The sequence below is a fragment of the Ursus maritimus genome, unplaced genomic scaffold, assembly GCF_017311325.1.
Source record: "Ursus maritimus isolate PB19 unplaced genomic scaffold, ASM1731132v1 scaffold_35, whole genome shotgun sequence".
Lineage (NCBI taxonomy): Eukaryota > Metazoa > Chordata > Mammalia > Carnivora > Ursidae > Ursus > Ursus maritimus.
The window spans coordinates 15076782-15090928 of NW_024426119.1; the positions used below are offsets into that span (position 1 = coordinate 15076782).

Below are 14147 nucleotides of genomic sequence, written 5' to 3' on the forward strand. Positions count from 1 at the left end.
TGTGTAGTTCTGTGTCGTTAAGTACATCAAATGCAGTAAGTACATTCACATCGTTTGTAACCATCACCACCATCCATCTTCAAAACTTTTTCCTTTTCTCCGACTGAAGCTCTGTACCCATTTGATACTAGCACCCCATCCCCTGCCCCACCCCCAAGCCCCTGGCAACTATCATGCTACTCTGTTTCTATGAGTTTGAGTCTTCTATGTACCTCATACAAGTGGAATCATACAACATTTGTCTTTTTGTGACTTGCTTATTTCACTAAACAAAATGTCCTCAAGATTCATTCATGCTAAAACATGTATCAGAATTCCTTTCCTTGTTACAGCTGCACAGTACTCCATTATATGGATATACATTTGCTTATTCATTGCTTCCACCTTCGGGGTTTGACCCCACCCATCACAGCCCTCTCGACACAGGCCCCTCAGTGGATGCACCTCATCCCAGACTTAGTCCTAGGGAAGCCATGCCTGCTCCAGGGATGAGCCTGTTTAGCCTGAGAATCTGCCCAGAGCTTCCCCACATTCAGGGACTGTCCCCATTCTGGTCCTGCCCACTTATCTCTTCATCCAGGCTCTACTGCTCCTCTGTGTCTCAGGCTGGGATAGCACTTTCTTTGGAGGTCAGAGTCACTTCCCATAAACGATCCCAGCAGGGAATGGGATGCTTTGAACCAAAACATGAACTTCCCATTTACTTGCTATGATACACCACCAATATCTCCCCTCCCGTTCCCCATATTTGACCACTCAGTACCCAAAATTGCATGAACTACTTCAGCATTTTGAAAATTAGAGCTTAGCTGCCTCTTTTAAACAGTTATAATTTCCATTCTGCAGATGAGAAAACTGAGATTCAGAAAGGTTAAGAGAACTGCCCAAGATCACACAGCTAGAAGAGGACAGTGACAGAAGAACTCCATCTAGTTACCATTGAGTTTCCAGGATGTCATGAGTGGTTTGTGGGTGTTTTCAGGCTGAGAGCCAAGTGGGATAACCATGGTTTAGAGGGAATCATTCTGTTCCGCTCTGCAGTCACCTAACATAACTCATCTCCCAGTGCATAGAAATGCAGTCCCCTGAGTAGGACAGCCCCAGCACAGGGCTTGCAATGCCTGGGACCCCTCAGGCCTGTGGCACCAACTGGCCTCATGTCCCGTGCCTACACTGATAAACCAGAGGAAGACCTCTGACCCAAGTGAAGCTGCTGAGGGGTCTCTCGTAGGTGTTTGGAACTGGGACACTAAAAAGCAAAGTGACTCCAATGGTGGAGCTGTAAGGTCCTGTGGAGATGGGGCTGCAGTTGGTGGCCTGGCAAGTCAGGCGGGAAGCAAGGATTACCTCTCGAGGTAGGATAGTGGCATACTGGTTAGGTGCCTGGACTGTGGAAGTAGGCTGCCTGGTGTGAATGAATCACGGATCCCACGTATTAGCTGCAGGATTTGGGGCAAGTTGCCCAACCTTTAGGTGACCCATTTTTCTCATCTGTAAAATGGGGACGTGAACAGTACTTGTTGCTACACTGCCATGAGTGAACACGCACCGAGTCTGCAGCACAGGGGCCCAGCACACACTAGCAACTGGCAGCTGGCCTTAGCCCAGAGGCGAGAAGGCACTGCGGCCTCAGACACCCCCAGACGGAGCAGCTCCCCGTGACTTTCCAGTTCCCAGTACATTGCCTCTCACCAAAATACTTTTAAATTTAAAATTCATACACCACGTTTATTTAGAAATTTTATTCCTTTTATTGCAAATTTCTGGTAAAGGAAAGAACACGGAAGCTGATCCTCGTTTAGACTTTGGTCATAAGCGTACGCTGTAGCTCATTGGCTTACAACCTCGGCAGCCTCGGAATCCCCTGGGGGCCTTGGTTACTTACAGATGCCTGGGTCCCACCTCCCAGAGGTGCTGGCTCCGCTGGCCTAGGGGGGCGGCCCGGGCATCAGTAGCTCTTCGAACTCCCCGGGTGATTCCGGCATGTTGCCAGGGTGGGGAACCCCTGCGGGAGCTCAGGACACAAGGTGGGCAGCATCAGAAGCACCTGGGCAATTTCAGTGGACAGCCAGCCGTCACCTGCTCATGCAGCCCTCAACCTGAGTCCAGCTGGCCCCCGGGCCCCCTCTCCCCAGGAGTCGCGCCTGTGGACCCTTCCTCCCCCCGGGACCACAGAGGAGAGAGATGCTGCAGGGGGCAAAGCTCTCTGTGCTGTGGCTTGTGCTTCAGCAGGGAAAACTGTACTGGATGCATTTACTTGATCACAAAAACAAATTCGCTTTCTGATTGCAAAAGAGCGTTCACCTTTGATGTTTCATTGTTAAGGGGAAATCGTCTTCCTATAGAGAGAGGCAAAGATTTGTGATAAAATTAAGGAACGACGTGTTGGATGACACATTCCTTATAGGATTTCTCAGGTCCAAATTTTCAAAGAATTTTTGTCCAGCCATTGAGGGTAAACTACTATGGACTTCAGCAGCCTATTTCATATGGGTAAACAGTAATAGCCAGTTACATATTTCATTTATGATTTATCCTAAAAATAGAAAATGCTTTAATTTTCCTGAGTCCTTGGCAAACAAAAAACATTTTTTTTTTTAATTTTTAAAGAACTGTTTTCCTTTTCCTGGGCACCCTCACAGTTTAGAACAGTGTGTGTCTCACCATGGGTTTATACGAACACAGGTGAACAATTTCACTGGCGCCAATTTTCCATGACTAATCAAATATGGCGATTGAAAAGAAAACACCCATCATCTACAAAGCTGCTCAAAATGAAAGTTTCTTGACAGCGTTATAAATGCAATATCAATTTGATTCTCTGTCCATACAAAAGTATGAATTTCTATTTCATTAATAATACTGAATGATTAATGTCTTAACAGTGATAAAATTTTTAGAACATTTAAAAATTACATAGGATCCCATTTTTACATCATAATTCTGATGTATTATCATGCCTTCTATTTTGTCCTAAAACTTTTAGAGGATACATTGCATTGACGTGGTAAAACCAAGGCACAAGAATACAGTTACAATAAGTGTATATAAACCTTAGCACTTTGTGCCAATTTTGGAAACAGTTAGAGAGGAGATCATAAAGCCTGAAAAATTCTCACATCCTATTATGATTAACAATTAATTGTGCAATAAACAGACTATTAACCACCATTCCATTATTAAAGATATGGCTATCACTATACAGGCTGTGGATAATTGAAAAAAGTTTTCAATATTAAAACCTGGTTTAAGTAGGTGGTCGATGCGGATATTGTGCCTTGCGCTATCTAGATAATTGCCTTAAGTTTCCATTTTAATTTGCAGTGTAAATGGCAGTTATCAATCTTTAAGCTATTTTCATTACATAAATGGTGGTTGGGGGGTGGTTTTCCAAAAGTTAAGTCCCTTGTCCCTACAAAAGACAGAAGAGTTACAAGAAGATAACCATATAAGAAATGCACAGATAACAATAATAAAATTCAAATATGGACTAAAAGGTTGGATCCTAATCTACCAGGACATTCTCTTAATTTACGGTGAGGAGCAACACATTCCTGTGACAATTCATTAGTTTCTTAATTAAAAAAAAAAATCACCATGACATTTTTCAAAATAGTAAAGTCTTGGCTAGAGCGTCAAGCATTGAAGGAAAGTCGTTAAGTCTTTTCATTCATAAAATGAAGGGGTTAAAAGCCTTTCCAAATCTAGGGGCAGGGAGGATATTCCACTGAATTTAGAGAGATGGAATAAAGTGGTAAAAATTGTACTTAATACTTTAAAAGAAAGTGTTTTCGAGACCCAAGGTAAACATTTAGACCCATGAAAACACATTGCTTGGCACATGCACGCCATGAATAGAACACTCCTGAATGCAGTGACAGCCTGGCTACGGAGGTATGCAGCTCTCGCCCCACTGGCAAAACCACTTTTGAGGTCCTTGTCCCAGCTCCCTTCACAGGGGAGCCTCCGGCTTCTGCATCTGCTGGATTTGCTTCTGCAGCTGGTCCTTGTCCAACTTCATCTTGGCTTCAAGAACTTGCCTGAGGGATCCTATGCTTTCATAGATGGCTGTAAACCCTTAAAAAGAGGTAAATTTCACAAGAGTTAATATTAAAAAACAATGCTGTGTCAAATTCTACGCCACATAGTAACAGCTGATTTGGGCAAAAATTATCAGTAGATGCTAAGACTACTGGAGTAAAAGTTTGAGAGGGAACAGGATAGTTACACAGTTTTACAGTATCTCCCTACAGATTACTTTCTAATTACAAAGGGGGAAGGGAACTGTTACAATGGAGAAATATGGCAGATACCACTTTAACCAAGGGATCAAAGTTAATTTCACCAATACCGGGAGAAACCAACATCATCACATACTCCTGATAAGGTTCCCTGATAAGTGAGGGACACACCACTTCTGTGGCATTTCTGTCCAAAATGCACAGCCTGAACCTAATTAAGAGGAAGCAAACAGACCCAAACTGACATTCCACAAAATACTGGCCTGTATTCTATCATGATGTAACACCACTGAGGAACAGCTTCATACTAAAAGACACTAAATAAACATGATAACGAACCATGCTGTATGCTTCTGGAATAGAACCTAGACCGGGAAGGTCTGCTCTAAAGAAAACAATGGTGAAAGTGGAAAATTGAATATTGAAAAATTTTTCATCACTATTTCCCTGGACTATAGTTATTTAAGAGAATGTCCCTGTCCTTAGGGTTTATAGATTGAAATAATAAAGGATTAAAAAAGCATCATGACTTCTCCAACTTACTCCCAAATGACTTAGGAAAAAAAAATTGTATTTACACACACACACACACACATACTCCCATCACACGAGATAAAGCATATTTCCAAAATGTTAACAATTGGTTAGTCTCTATGAAAGATGTACAGAGTTTTTGGACTATTCTTACAGTTTTTCTAAATCTGAAATAATTTCAAAATAAAAAGCAAAACAAAAGAAAAAATTCCCCATCAAAAAAGCATTTCATGTTATTCTGTATTTCTATGCGTTTTTAAAATACACGTGTAAAAGGTCTCGTCTGTATTAGTAAATATAGAATCTTCTCTCAGGGGCACCTGGGTAGCTCAGTTGGTTGGGTGTCCAAGTCTGGATTTCAGCTCAGGTCATGGGATCAAGCCCTGTGTGGGCCTGTAGGCTCAGCTCAGAGTCTGTCGAGATTGTCCCCCTCTGCCCCTCCCACTCATACTCTTGCTCTCCCTCTCGCTCTAAAAATAAATAAATAAATCTTTAGGGGGAAAAAGAATTTTCTCTCAGAAAATTTCCTCTACTGACAATTCATGTCATATAAAGAATAAATATTACTTACTAGAAATAACGTTCTTATTGAACAGAAAGAGACAACAAGTAAAAGAGCAGGTGACAAATCAGCATGTATGGCATATGAGCTTTGATTCGAAAAAGCACATATATGTATAAAATGATACATATAAAGATGACCCCTGGGTGAGAGAAGTTATGAGGATTTAAGAAAATATTTTGTGTTTTCTTATTTTCCATTAAGAAATATATTATTTTTGGAATAAGAAAAAGTAAATCTTTTAATTTTAAAAAGCTCATATGTCCTTCTTATTAGGTACTGAATATTAACCACTTTTTTAAAAAAAGATTTTATTTATTTATTTGACACAGAGAGAGAGAGAGAGCCAGCGAGAGAGAGAACACAAGCAGGGGGAGTGGGAGAGGAAGAAGCAGGCTCCCAGCGGAGGAGCCTGATGTGGGGCTCGATCCCAGAACGCTGGGATCACGCCTTGAGCCAAAGGCAGACGCTTAACGACTGCGCCACCCAGGCGCCCCTGAATATTAACCACTTCAATGGCATGTTGAACAGAAGGGAACAAACCCCCCGAGGGAATGATGCAAAGTTAAACTCTGATGAAATATTCACATACCATATTCTACTAATAGCCCCGAAGAAAGGAAATTTGTTTTTATCTTCACAAGTTCTTCAATGCATACATTTAATTGTGACGCCTACTTATTTTTTTAAGATTTTATTCATCTGCCAGAGAGAGAGCATGTGCACACAAGCAGGGGGAGGGGCAGGCAGAGGGAGAGGCAGACTCCCCACTGAGCAGGGAGCCCAACGCGGGGCTCCATCCCAGGACCCCAAGATCATGACCTGAGCTGAAGGCAGACGTTTAACCGACTGAGCCACCCAGATGTCCCCATGACTTCTACTTACATAAACTAGTCAAGTTTTGGTGGTGACTACAAAGCTATTCTTGGGATAACGAACTACTTTTATTTCCATGTGGCCAAAGGTGATTCTGCAGAAGAAAATTATGGAACCATAGAACTGGAAGGAGCTAGGAGATAATGCAGTGCCCCTCGTCACGCCGTAAGCCTGTCTTGTCTTTGCCGACCATAACCAAGCAGCCTCCACTTGAATACGTTCCGTCACAAAGAGCTCTCAGGCTCACAAAGCCACCAGTGTCTTCTTAGGACCCGTCACCCGAGGATAACCTGCCTCGTGAGGAGTTGAAATCTGTCTTCAAGTAACTTCCACTTACTGGGTCCAGGACTGTATTCCTAAGCTCACAGTGTAAGTCTAACAGTACTTCAGACCTGGACATCAGCGTTACCACTTTCTTCTAAACATATGCGAATTCATGGGCCCTGCTGACTTCTGCGCGGACGAAAATCATTCGCTGCCATGGCAGCGTGCTGCCCGCAGCATAAAATAAGCCTTCCAAAGCCGCTCAAAGATAGAGGTTCATCTCGGAGACATACTGATCGTGGCTACGCGCAGAAACGAACCCGCAGATGGCACTACAGAAAGCGCACATCGGTTGCAAAATGAGCAGTTTTCATTTGTGTGCCTGTCCCTCGTGGTGGCTTGCCACATACTTGGAATTGAAACGACACGTCAGTTCAACACAGCACAGCTACTTAGAGAACCACCTAAGGACGTTTCACTGTGATGACCGTTAGCCAGGGGGGCGCTCGTTAATTGGCTTTCAGATCCCTCTGAAAATGACCCCGAGCAGGAGTCCAAGCTGGCGGAGGAAGAGCGCGGAGTTCGAAGGCTCCCAGGAATTCCGAAAGATAGCTATCACATCGCGCTGAACACCTGCGAACTCAACCGGAGATCTAAAAAAGAATAGCTGCAGCTCTACAAATAGAAAAGCGACCACTTCCTGCAAGGTAGGAGGTGCGGAGACGTGAGTCCGAGGCGATATATGGGAAGATAGAACGGGGAGGGAGCCTCCATCAGCCGGCACCGGAAAGTGACATAGCCGCGGAGGACAAAATCAGAACTTTTAAAATGCTGCTCTGGTGAGGGACGTGCCTGCCTGAAAGGTGCTCAGGCAGCGAAGTGGGGTGGAATCCTAGGTGGGACAATGTGGTCTCAGGATCCCTGGGGTCACAGGAAGCCCAGGGGTGCCTGAGTGGCAGAGTTCCCGGGCATCCGAGCGGGGAAGCTGGCTGCAATCAGAGAACCCAGGAGTGGGCTCTCAGCTGGGTGTTGCTATGCACCACAAACCGTGGCACAGTTGGGAAACTGCTCTCCCAGCAGGGGCCCAGGAAGTGGCAAACAGAAGTGAGACCCCTCTTCCTTCGCTGGGAGAAGCGGCGTGGGTGTGCACCGCAGGAGTCTGCCGGGCTCGGAGACTGGAAACAGGGTCGGGTGCCTGAGACAGAAATGTTCGGTCACAGGCTGGGTGAGCAAGGAGTGCGGCTGGAGACCAGGGGACAGGAGTGACTGGCTGCTCTTCCCTGAGGGCACACTGAGAAGTGGGGCCTCGAGCTCTTAGCTCTGGGCTGGAGATTGGGAGACTGCCATTTTCATTCTCATCTTCTAAAGCCGTGCAGAAAGTCTTTAAGGAACAAAAGCCACATAGAGCAATCAGAAGCAGCTTAATTAGCCTGGCCCCCTGGCAAGGGTGATGCAATTCCACCCAGGGCAAAGACACCTGAGAATCGGTGCAACAGGCCCCTCCCCCAGAAGATGAGCAAGAACTTCCGACTAAGACCAAGTTTACTAATCACAGAGAACTGCAAAACTCCAGTGCTAGGGGAATATAGCATATAGAATTGTGGGGTTTTTTTCCACGAATACTTTAGTCTTTCAATTTTAATTTTTTTCTTTCCTTTTTCAACCAATTTCTTTTTTAAGATTTCATTTATTTATTTGTCAGAGAGAGAAAGCAAGCACAAACAGGAGGAGTGGCAGGCAGAGGGAGAAGCAGGCTCCCCGCTAAACAAGGAGCCTGATGCAGGACTTGATCCCAGGACCCTGGGCTCATGACCTGAGCCAAAGGCAGACGCTTAACCGACTGAGCCACCCAGGAGTCTCAACCAATTTCTTATTTTATCAACTCTGTTTTTTAAATCTTTTTTAATTTTCATTTTTACAGTTACATTTTTATCCTTTCATTGTGCTTAATTTGATTTTTGTATATATATAAGTTTTTCTTTCTTGACAATTTTGGGATGCAGTTTCTTCTAACAAACAGACCAAAATACACCCAGAATCTAGTGTATGGCTCTGTTTTCTTCACCTATCTGATCATATTCTCTCTCTTTCTCTCTTTCTTCTTCCTCTTCTTTTTTTTTTTTTTTGTTAAAGTCTGTTTGAATTTTCATCTTTACAGTTACAGTCTATCCTTTCAATGTATTTAATCTTATTAGTGTATGTATATAAGTTCTTTTTTTACAAGTTTGGGATGTAATTTCTTCTAATAAACCGACCAAAATATACTCAGAATATAGTATAGGGCTCTGTTCTGTTCACCTGTCTGTTTATATTCTTTTTTTTTTTTGTCTTTTAATTTTCATTTTTTTGATAAATATTTTATTTATTTTGAGTGAGAGAGAGAACACAAGCAAGGGGACAGGGAGAGCAGGCTCCCCACTGAGCAAGGAGCCTGATGTGGGACTTGATCCCAGGACCCTGGGATCATGACCTGAGCCGAAGGCAGGTGCTTAACCGACTGAGCCACCCAGGCTTCCCTAATTTTCATTTTTACAGTTACATTCTATCCTGTCATTGTATTGAATTTTATTTTTGTACATATATTTTTTTTTTCTTTACAATTTTGGGATCTAGCTTTCTAATAGAGAGATCAAAATATACACAGGATCCAGTGTATTACTCTGTTCTTTTACCTGTCTGATTATATTCTCTGTCTTTTTTTAAAAAAAAAATTTTTTTTTCTTTTTGGTTTCCAGTCACTTCTGATTTGTTTAGTGTATATTTCTCTGGGGTTGTTTTTGCCATTTTAGTAATTTGTCCTCTCATTCATCTGTTCTTCTCTGGACAGAATGACAAGATGGAAAACTCACCTCAAAAAAGAGAACAAGAGGCAGTACTGACTGCCAAGGACCTAATCAGTATGGACATAGGTAACATGTCTGAACTAGAATTCAGAATAACAATTATAAACATACTGGCTGGGCTGGAAAAAAGCCCAGGAGACACTACAAAATCCCTTTCTGGGGAAAGAAAGAACTAAAATCTAATCAAGTTGAAATCAAAAAAGCTATTAATAAGATACAATAAAAAATGGAGGTTCTAACTGCCAGGATAAATGAGGCAGAAGAGAGAATTAGTGATCTAGAAGACAAAATGATGGAGAAAAAGGAGCTGAGAAAAAGAGAGATAAACAACTCCTGGATCACAAGCAGATAATATGAGAGATAATGATACCATAAGCGAAACAATACTTGAATAATTGGAATAACAGAAGAGGAGTTTAGTGTTGAGAACTTCCCTAATCTGGGGAAGGAAACAGGCATTCAAGTCCAGAAGGCATAGAGAACCCCCCTCAAAATCAATAAAAATAGGCCAATACCCCGACATACAATAGTAAAATTTGCAAATCTCAGAGACAAAGAGAAAATCCTGAAAGAAGCTTGGGAAAAGAGGTCCATAACCTGAAAGGGTAGACACATAAGGCTGGCAACAGACCCATCCACAGAGACCTGGCAGGCCATAAAGGACTGGCATGATACATTCAGGGTGCTAAATGAGAAAAATATGCAGCCAAGAATACTTTATCCAGCTAAGCTGTCATTCAAAATAGGAAAGATAAAAAGCTTCCAGGACAAAGAGAAACTAAAAGAATTTGTGATCATTAAACCAGCCCTGCAAGTAATATTAAAAGGGATCCTTAAAGCAAAGAGAGAGCACAAAAGTAACATAGAACAGAAAGGAGCAGAGACAATATACAGGTACAGTGACTTTACAGGTAATACAATGGCACTGAATTCATATCTTTCAGTAGCTACTCTGAATGTAAATGGGCTAAATGCCCCAATCAAAAGACAGAGGGTATCATATTGGATAAAAAAGTAAGACCCATCCATATGCTGTCTTCAAGAGACTCATTTTAGACCCAAGACACCTCCAGATTGAAAGTGGGGGTGGAAAACCATTGATCAAGTTATTGGGCATCAAAAGAAAGCTGGGATGGCAATCCTTATATCAGACAAATTAGATTTTATTTTTTTTTAAAGATCTTATTTATTTATTTGACACAGAGAGAGATAGCCAGCAAGAGAGGGAACACAAGCAGGGGGAGTGGGAGAGGAAGAAGCAGGCTCCCAGCTGAGGAGCCTGATGTGGGGCTCGATCCCAGGACTCTGGGATCATGCCCTGAGCCAAAGGCAGATGCTTAACAACTGAGCCACCCAGGCACCCCCAGACAAATTAGATTTTAAACCAAAGCCTGTTTGTAATAAGAGATGAGGAAGGACACTATGTCATAATTAAAGGGTCTATCCAACAAGAAGATCTAACAGTTGTAAATATTTATGCCCCTAACATGGGAGCAGCCAATTATATAAACCAATTAATACCAAATTAAAGAAACACATTGATAATAATACAATAATAGCAGGGGACTTTAACACCCCACTCACAGCAATGGACAGATCACTTAAGCAGAAGATCAAAAGGAAACAAGGGCTTTGAATGACACACTGGACCAGATGGACTTCACAGATATATTCAGAACATTCCACCCTAAAGCAACAGAATACACATTCTTCTCGAGTATACATGGAACATTATCCAGAATAGATCACATACTGGGTCACAAATCAGGTCCCAACCAGCACCAAAAGATTGGGATCATTCCCTGCATATTTTTGGACCACAATGCTTTGAAATTGGAACTCAATCACAAGAGGAAATTTGGAAAGAACTCAAATACATGGAAGCTAAAGAGCATCCTACTAAAGAATGAATGGGTCAACCACAAAACTAAAGAAGAATTTTTAAAAATCATGGAAACAAATGAAAATGAAAACACAACTGTTCAAAACCTTTGGGATGCAGCAAAGGTGGCCCTAAGAGGGAAGTATATAGCACTACAAGCCTTTCTTAAGGAACAAAAAAGGTCTCAAATACACAATCTAACCTTATACCTAAAGGAGCTGGAGAAAGAACAGTAAATAAAGCCTAAACTCAGGAGGAGAAAATAATTAATAAGGATTAGAGCAGAAATCAATGAAATAGAAACCAAAAGAGAGTAGAACAGATCAATGAAACTAGGAGTTGGTTCCTTGATAGAATAAGATCAATAAACCCCTGGCCAGACTTAACAAAAAGAAAAGAGAAAGGACCCAAATATATAAAATCATAACTGAAAGAGAAGAGATCATGACCAACACTGAAGAAATACAATTATAAGAACAGATTATGAGCAACTATATGCTAACAAATTAGACAATCTGGAAGAAATGGATGTAGCCCTAGAGAGATATAAACTACCAAAACTGAAACAGGAAGAAACAGAAAACCTGAACAGACCCATAACCAGCAAGGAAATGGAAGCAGTAATCAAAACTCTCCCAACAAATAAGAATCCAGGGCCAGATGGCTTCCCAGGGGAATTCTACTAAACATTTAAAGAAGAATTAATACCTATTCTTCTGAAGCTGTTTCAAAAAATAGAAATGGAAGGGAAACTTCCAAACTCTTTCTATAAGGCCAGCATTATTACCTTGGTCCCAAACCAGACAAAGACCCCACCAAAAAGGAGAATTACAGACCATTATCCCTGATGAACATGGTTGTAAAAATTCTCACCAAGATACTAGCCAATAGGATCCAACGGTGCATTAAAAACATTATTCACCACAACCAAGTGGGATTTATTCCTGAGCTGCAAGGGTGGTTCAACATCGGCAAATCAATCAGTGTGGTACACTACATAAATAAAAGAAAGGACAAGAACCATATGATCCTCTCAAAAGATGCAGAAAAACATTTGACAAAGTACAGCATCCTTTCTTGATTAAAACTCTTCACAGTGTAGGGATAGAGGGGTACATACCTCAATATCATAAAAGCCATATCCAAAAAGCCCACAGTGATCATTCTCAATGGGGAAAAACTGAGAGCTTTCCCCCTAAGGTCAGGAACATGGCAGGGATGTCCACTCTCACCACTGTTGTTCAACATAGTACTAGAAATCCTAGCCTCAGCAATCAGACAACAGAAAGAAATAAAAGGCATCTGAATTGGCAAAGAAGAAGTAAAACTCACTCTTTGCAGATGACGTGATACTCTATGTGAAAAACTCAAAAGACTCCATCCCAAAATTGCTAGAATTCATACAGCAATTCAGCAAAGTGGCAGGATATAAAATCAGTGCACAGAAATCAGTTGCATTTCTATGCACTAACAATGAGACAGAAGAAAGAGAAATGAAGGAGTTGATCCCATTTACAATTGCACCAAAACCCCTAAGATACCTAGGAATAAAACTAATCAAAGACACAAAGGATCTGTACTCAGAAAACTATAGAACACTCACGAAAGAAACTGAGGAAGACCACAAAGAAATGGGAAAACGTTCCATGCTCATAGATTGGAAGAACAAATATTGTTAAAATGTCTATGTTACCTAGAGCAAACTATACATTCACTGCAATCCCTATAAAAATATCATCAAATTTTTTCACAGAGCTGGAACAAATATTCCTAAAATTCATATGGAACCAGAAAAGATCCCAAATAGCCAAAGGAATGTTGGGGGAAAAAAAACCAAAAAACTGGTGGCATCACAATTCCAGACTTCAAGCTCTACTATAAAGCTATAATCATCAAGACAGTATGGTACTGGCACAAAAAAAGACACACAGATCAGTAGAACAGAATAGAGAACCCAGAAATGGACCCTCAACTCTATGGTCAACTAATCTTCAACAAAGCAGGAAAGAATACCCAATGGAAAAAAGACAGTCTCTTCAACAAATGGTGTTGGGAAAGTTGGACAGCCACATGCAGAAGAATGAAACTGGACCGTTTTCTTACACCATACACAAAAATAGACTCAAAACGGATTAAACACCTAAACATGTGACAGGAATCCATAAAAATCTTAGAGGAGAACACAGGCAGCAACCTTTGTGACCTTGGTTGCAGCAACTTCTTGCTAGACACGTCTCCAAAGGCAAGGGAAACAAAAGCAAAATGAACTATTGGGACTTCATCAAGATAAAAAGCTTTTGCACAGCAAAGGAAAGTCGACAAAACCAAAAGACAACCAACAGGATGGGAGATGATATTTGCAAATGTCTTATCAGATAAAGGGCTAGTATCCAAAATCTATAAAGAACTCAACACCCAAAGAACAAATAATCCAATCAAGAAATGGGCAGAAGACATGAACAGACATTTCTCAAAGAAGACATACAAATGGCCAACAGACACATGAAAAAATGCTCAACATCATTTGGCATCAGAGAAGTACAAATCAAAACCACAATGAGATACCACCTCACACCAGTCAGAATGTTTAAAATTAAGACGTCAGGAAACGACAGATGTTGGCAAGGATGTGGAAAAGGGGAACCCTTACACTGTTGGTGGGATTGCAAGCTGGTACAGCCACTCTGGAAAACAGTATGGAGGTTTCTGAAAAAGTTGAAAACAGAGCTACCCTACAACCCAGCAATTGCACTGCTGGGTATTTACCCCAAAGATACAAATGTAGTGATCTGAAGGGGCACCTGCACCACAATGTTTATAGCAGCGATGTCCACAATAGCCAAATTATGGAAAGAGCTCAGATGTCCATCGACAGATGAATGGATAAAGAAGATGTGGTGTGTACACACACACACACACACACACACACACACACACACACACAC

The 14147-nt window shown here is 41.6% G+C and overlaps 1 protein-coding gene across 3 annotated transcripts in view; it reads right to left on the minus strand.

Annotated features, from left to right (window-relative positions):
• Nucleotides 1–218: 218 nt before the first annotated feature.
• Nucleotides 219–14147, minus strand: part of FAM81A (family with sequence similarity 81 member A) — a 61826-nt gene continuing 47897 nt past the window's right edge. For all 3 annotated transcript variants that reach the window (XM_008706039.2, XM_008706036.2, XM_008706037.1), the window contains one exon: nt 219–4077. In XM_008706039.2, the coding sequence (XP_008704261.1) occupies nt 3953–4077 (125 nt within the window). In that variant the 3' untranslated portion in view covers nt 219–3952. The remainder of the gene's footprint in view (nt 4078–14147) is intronic.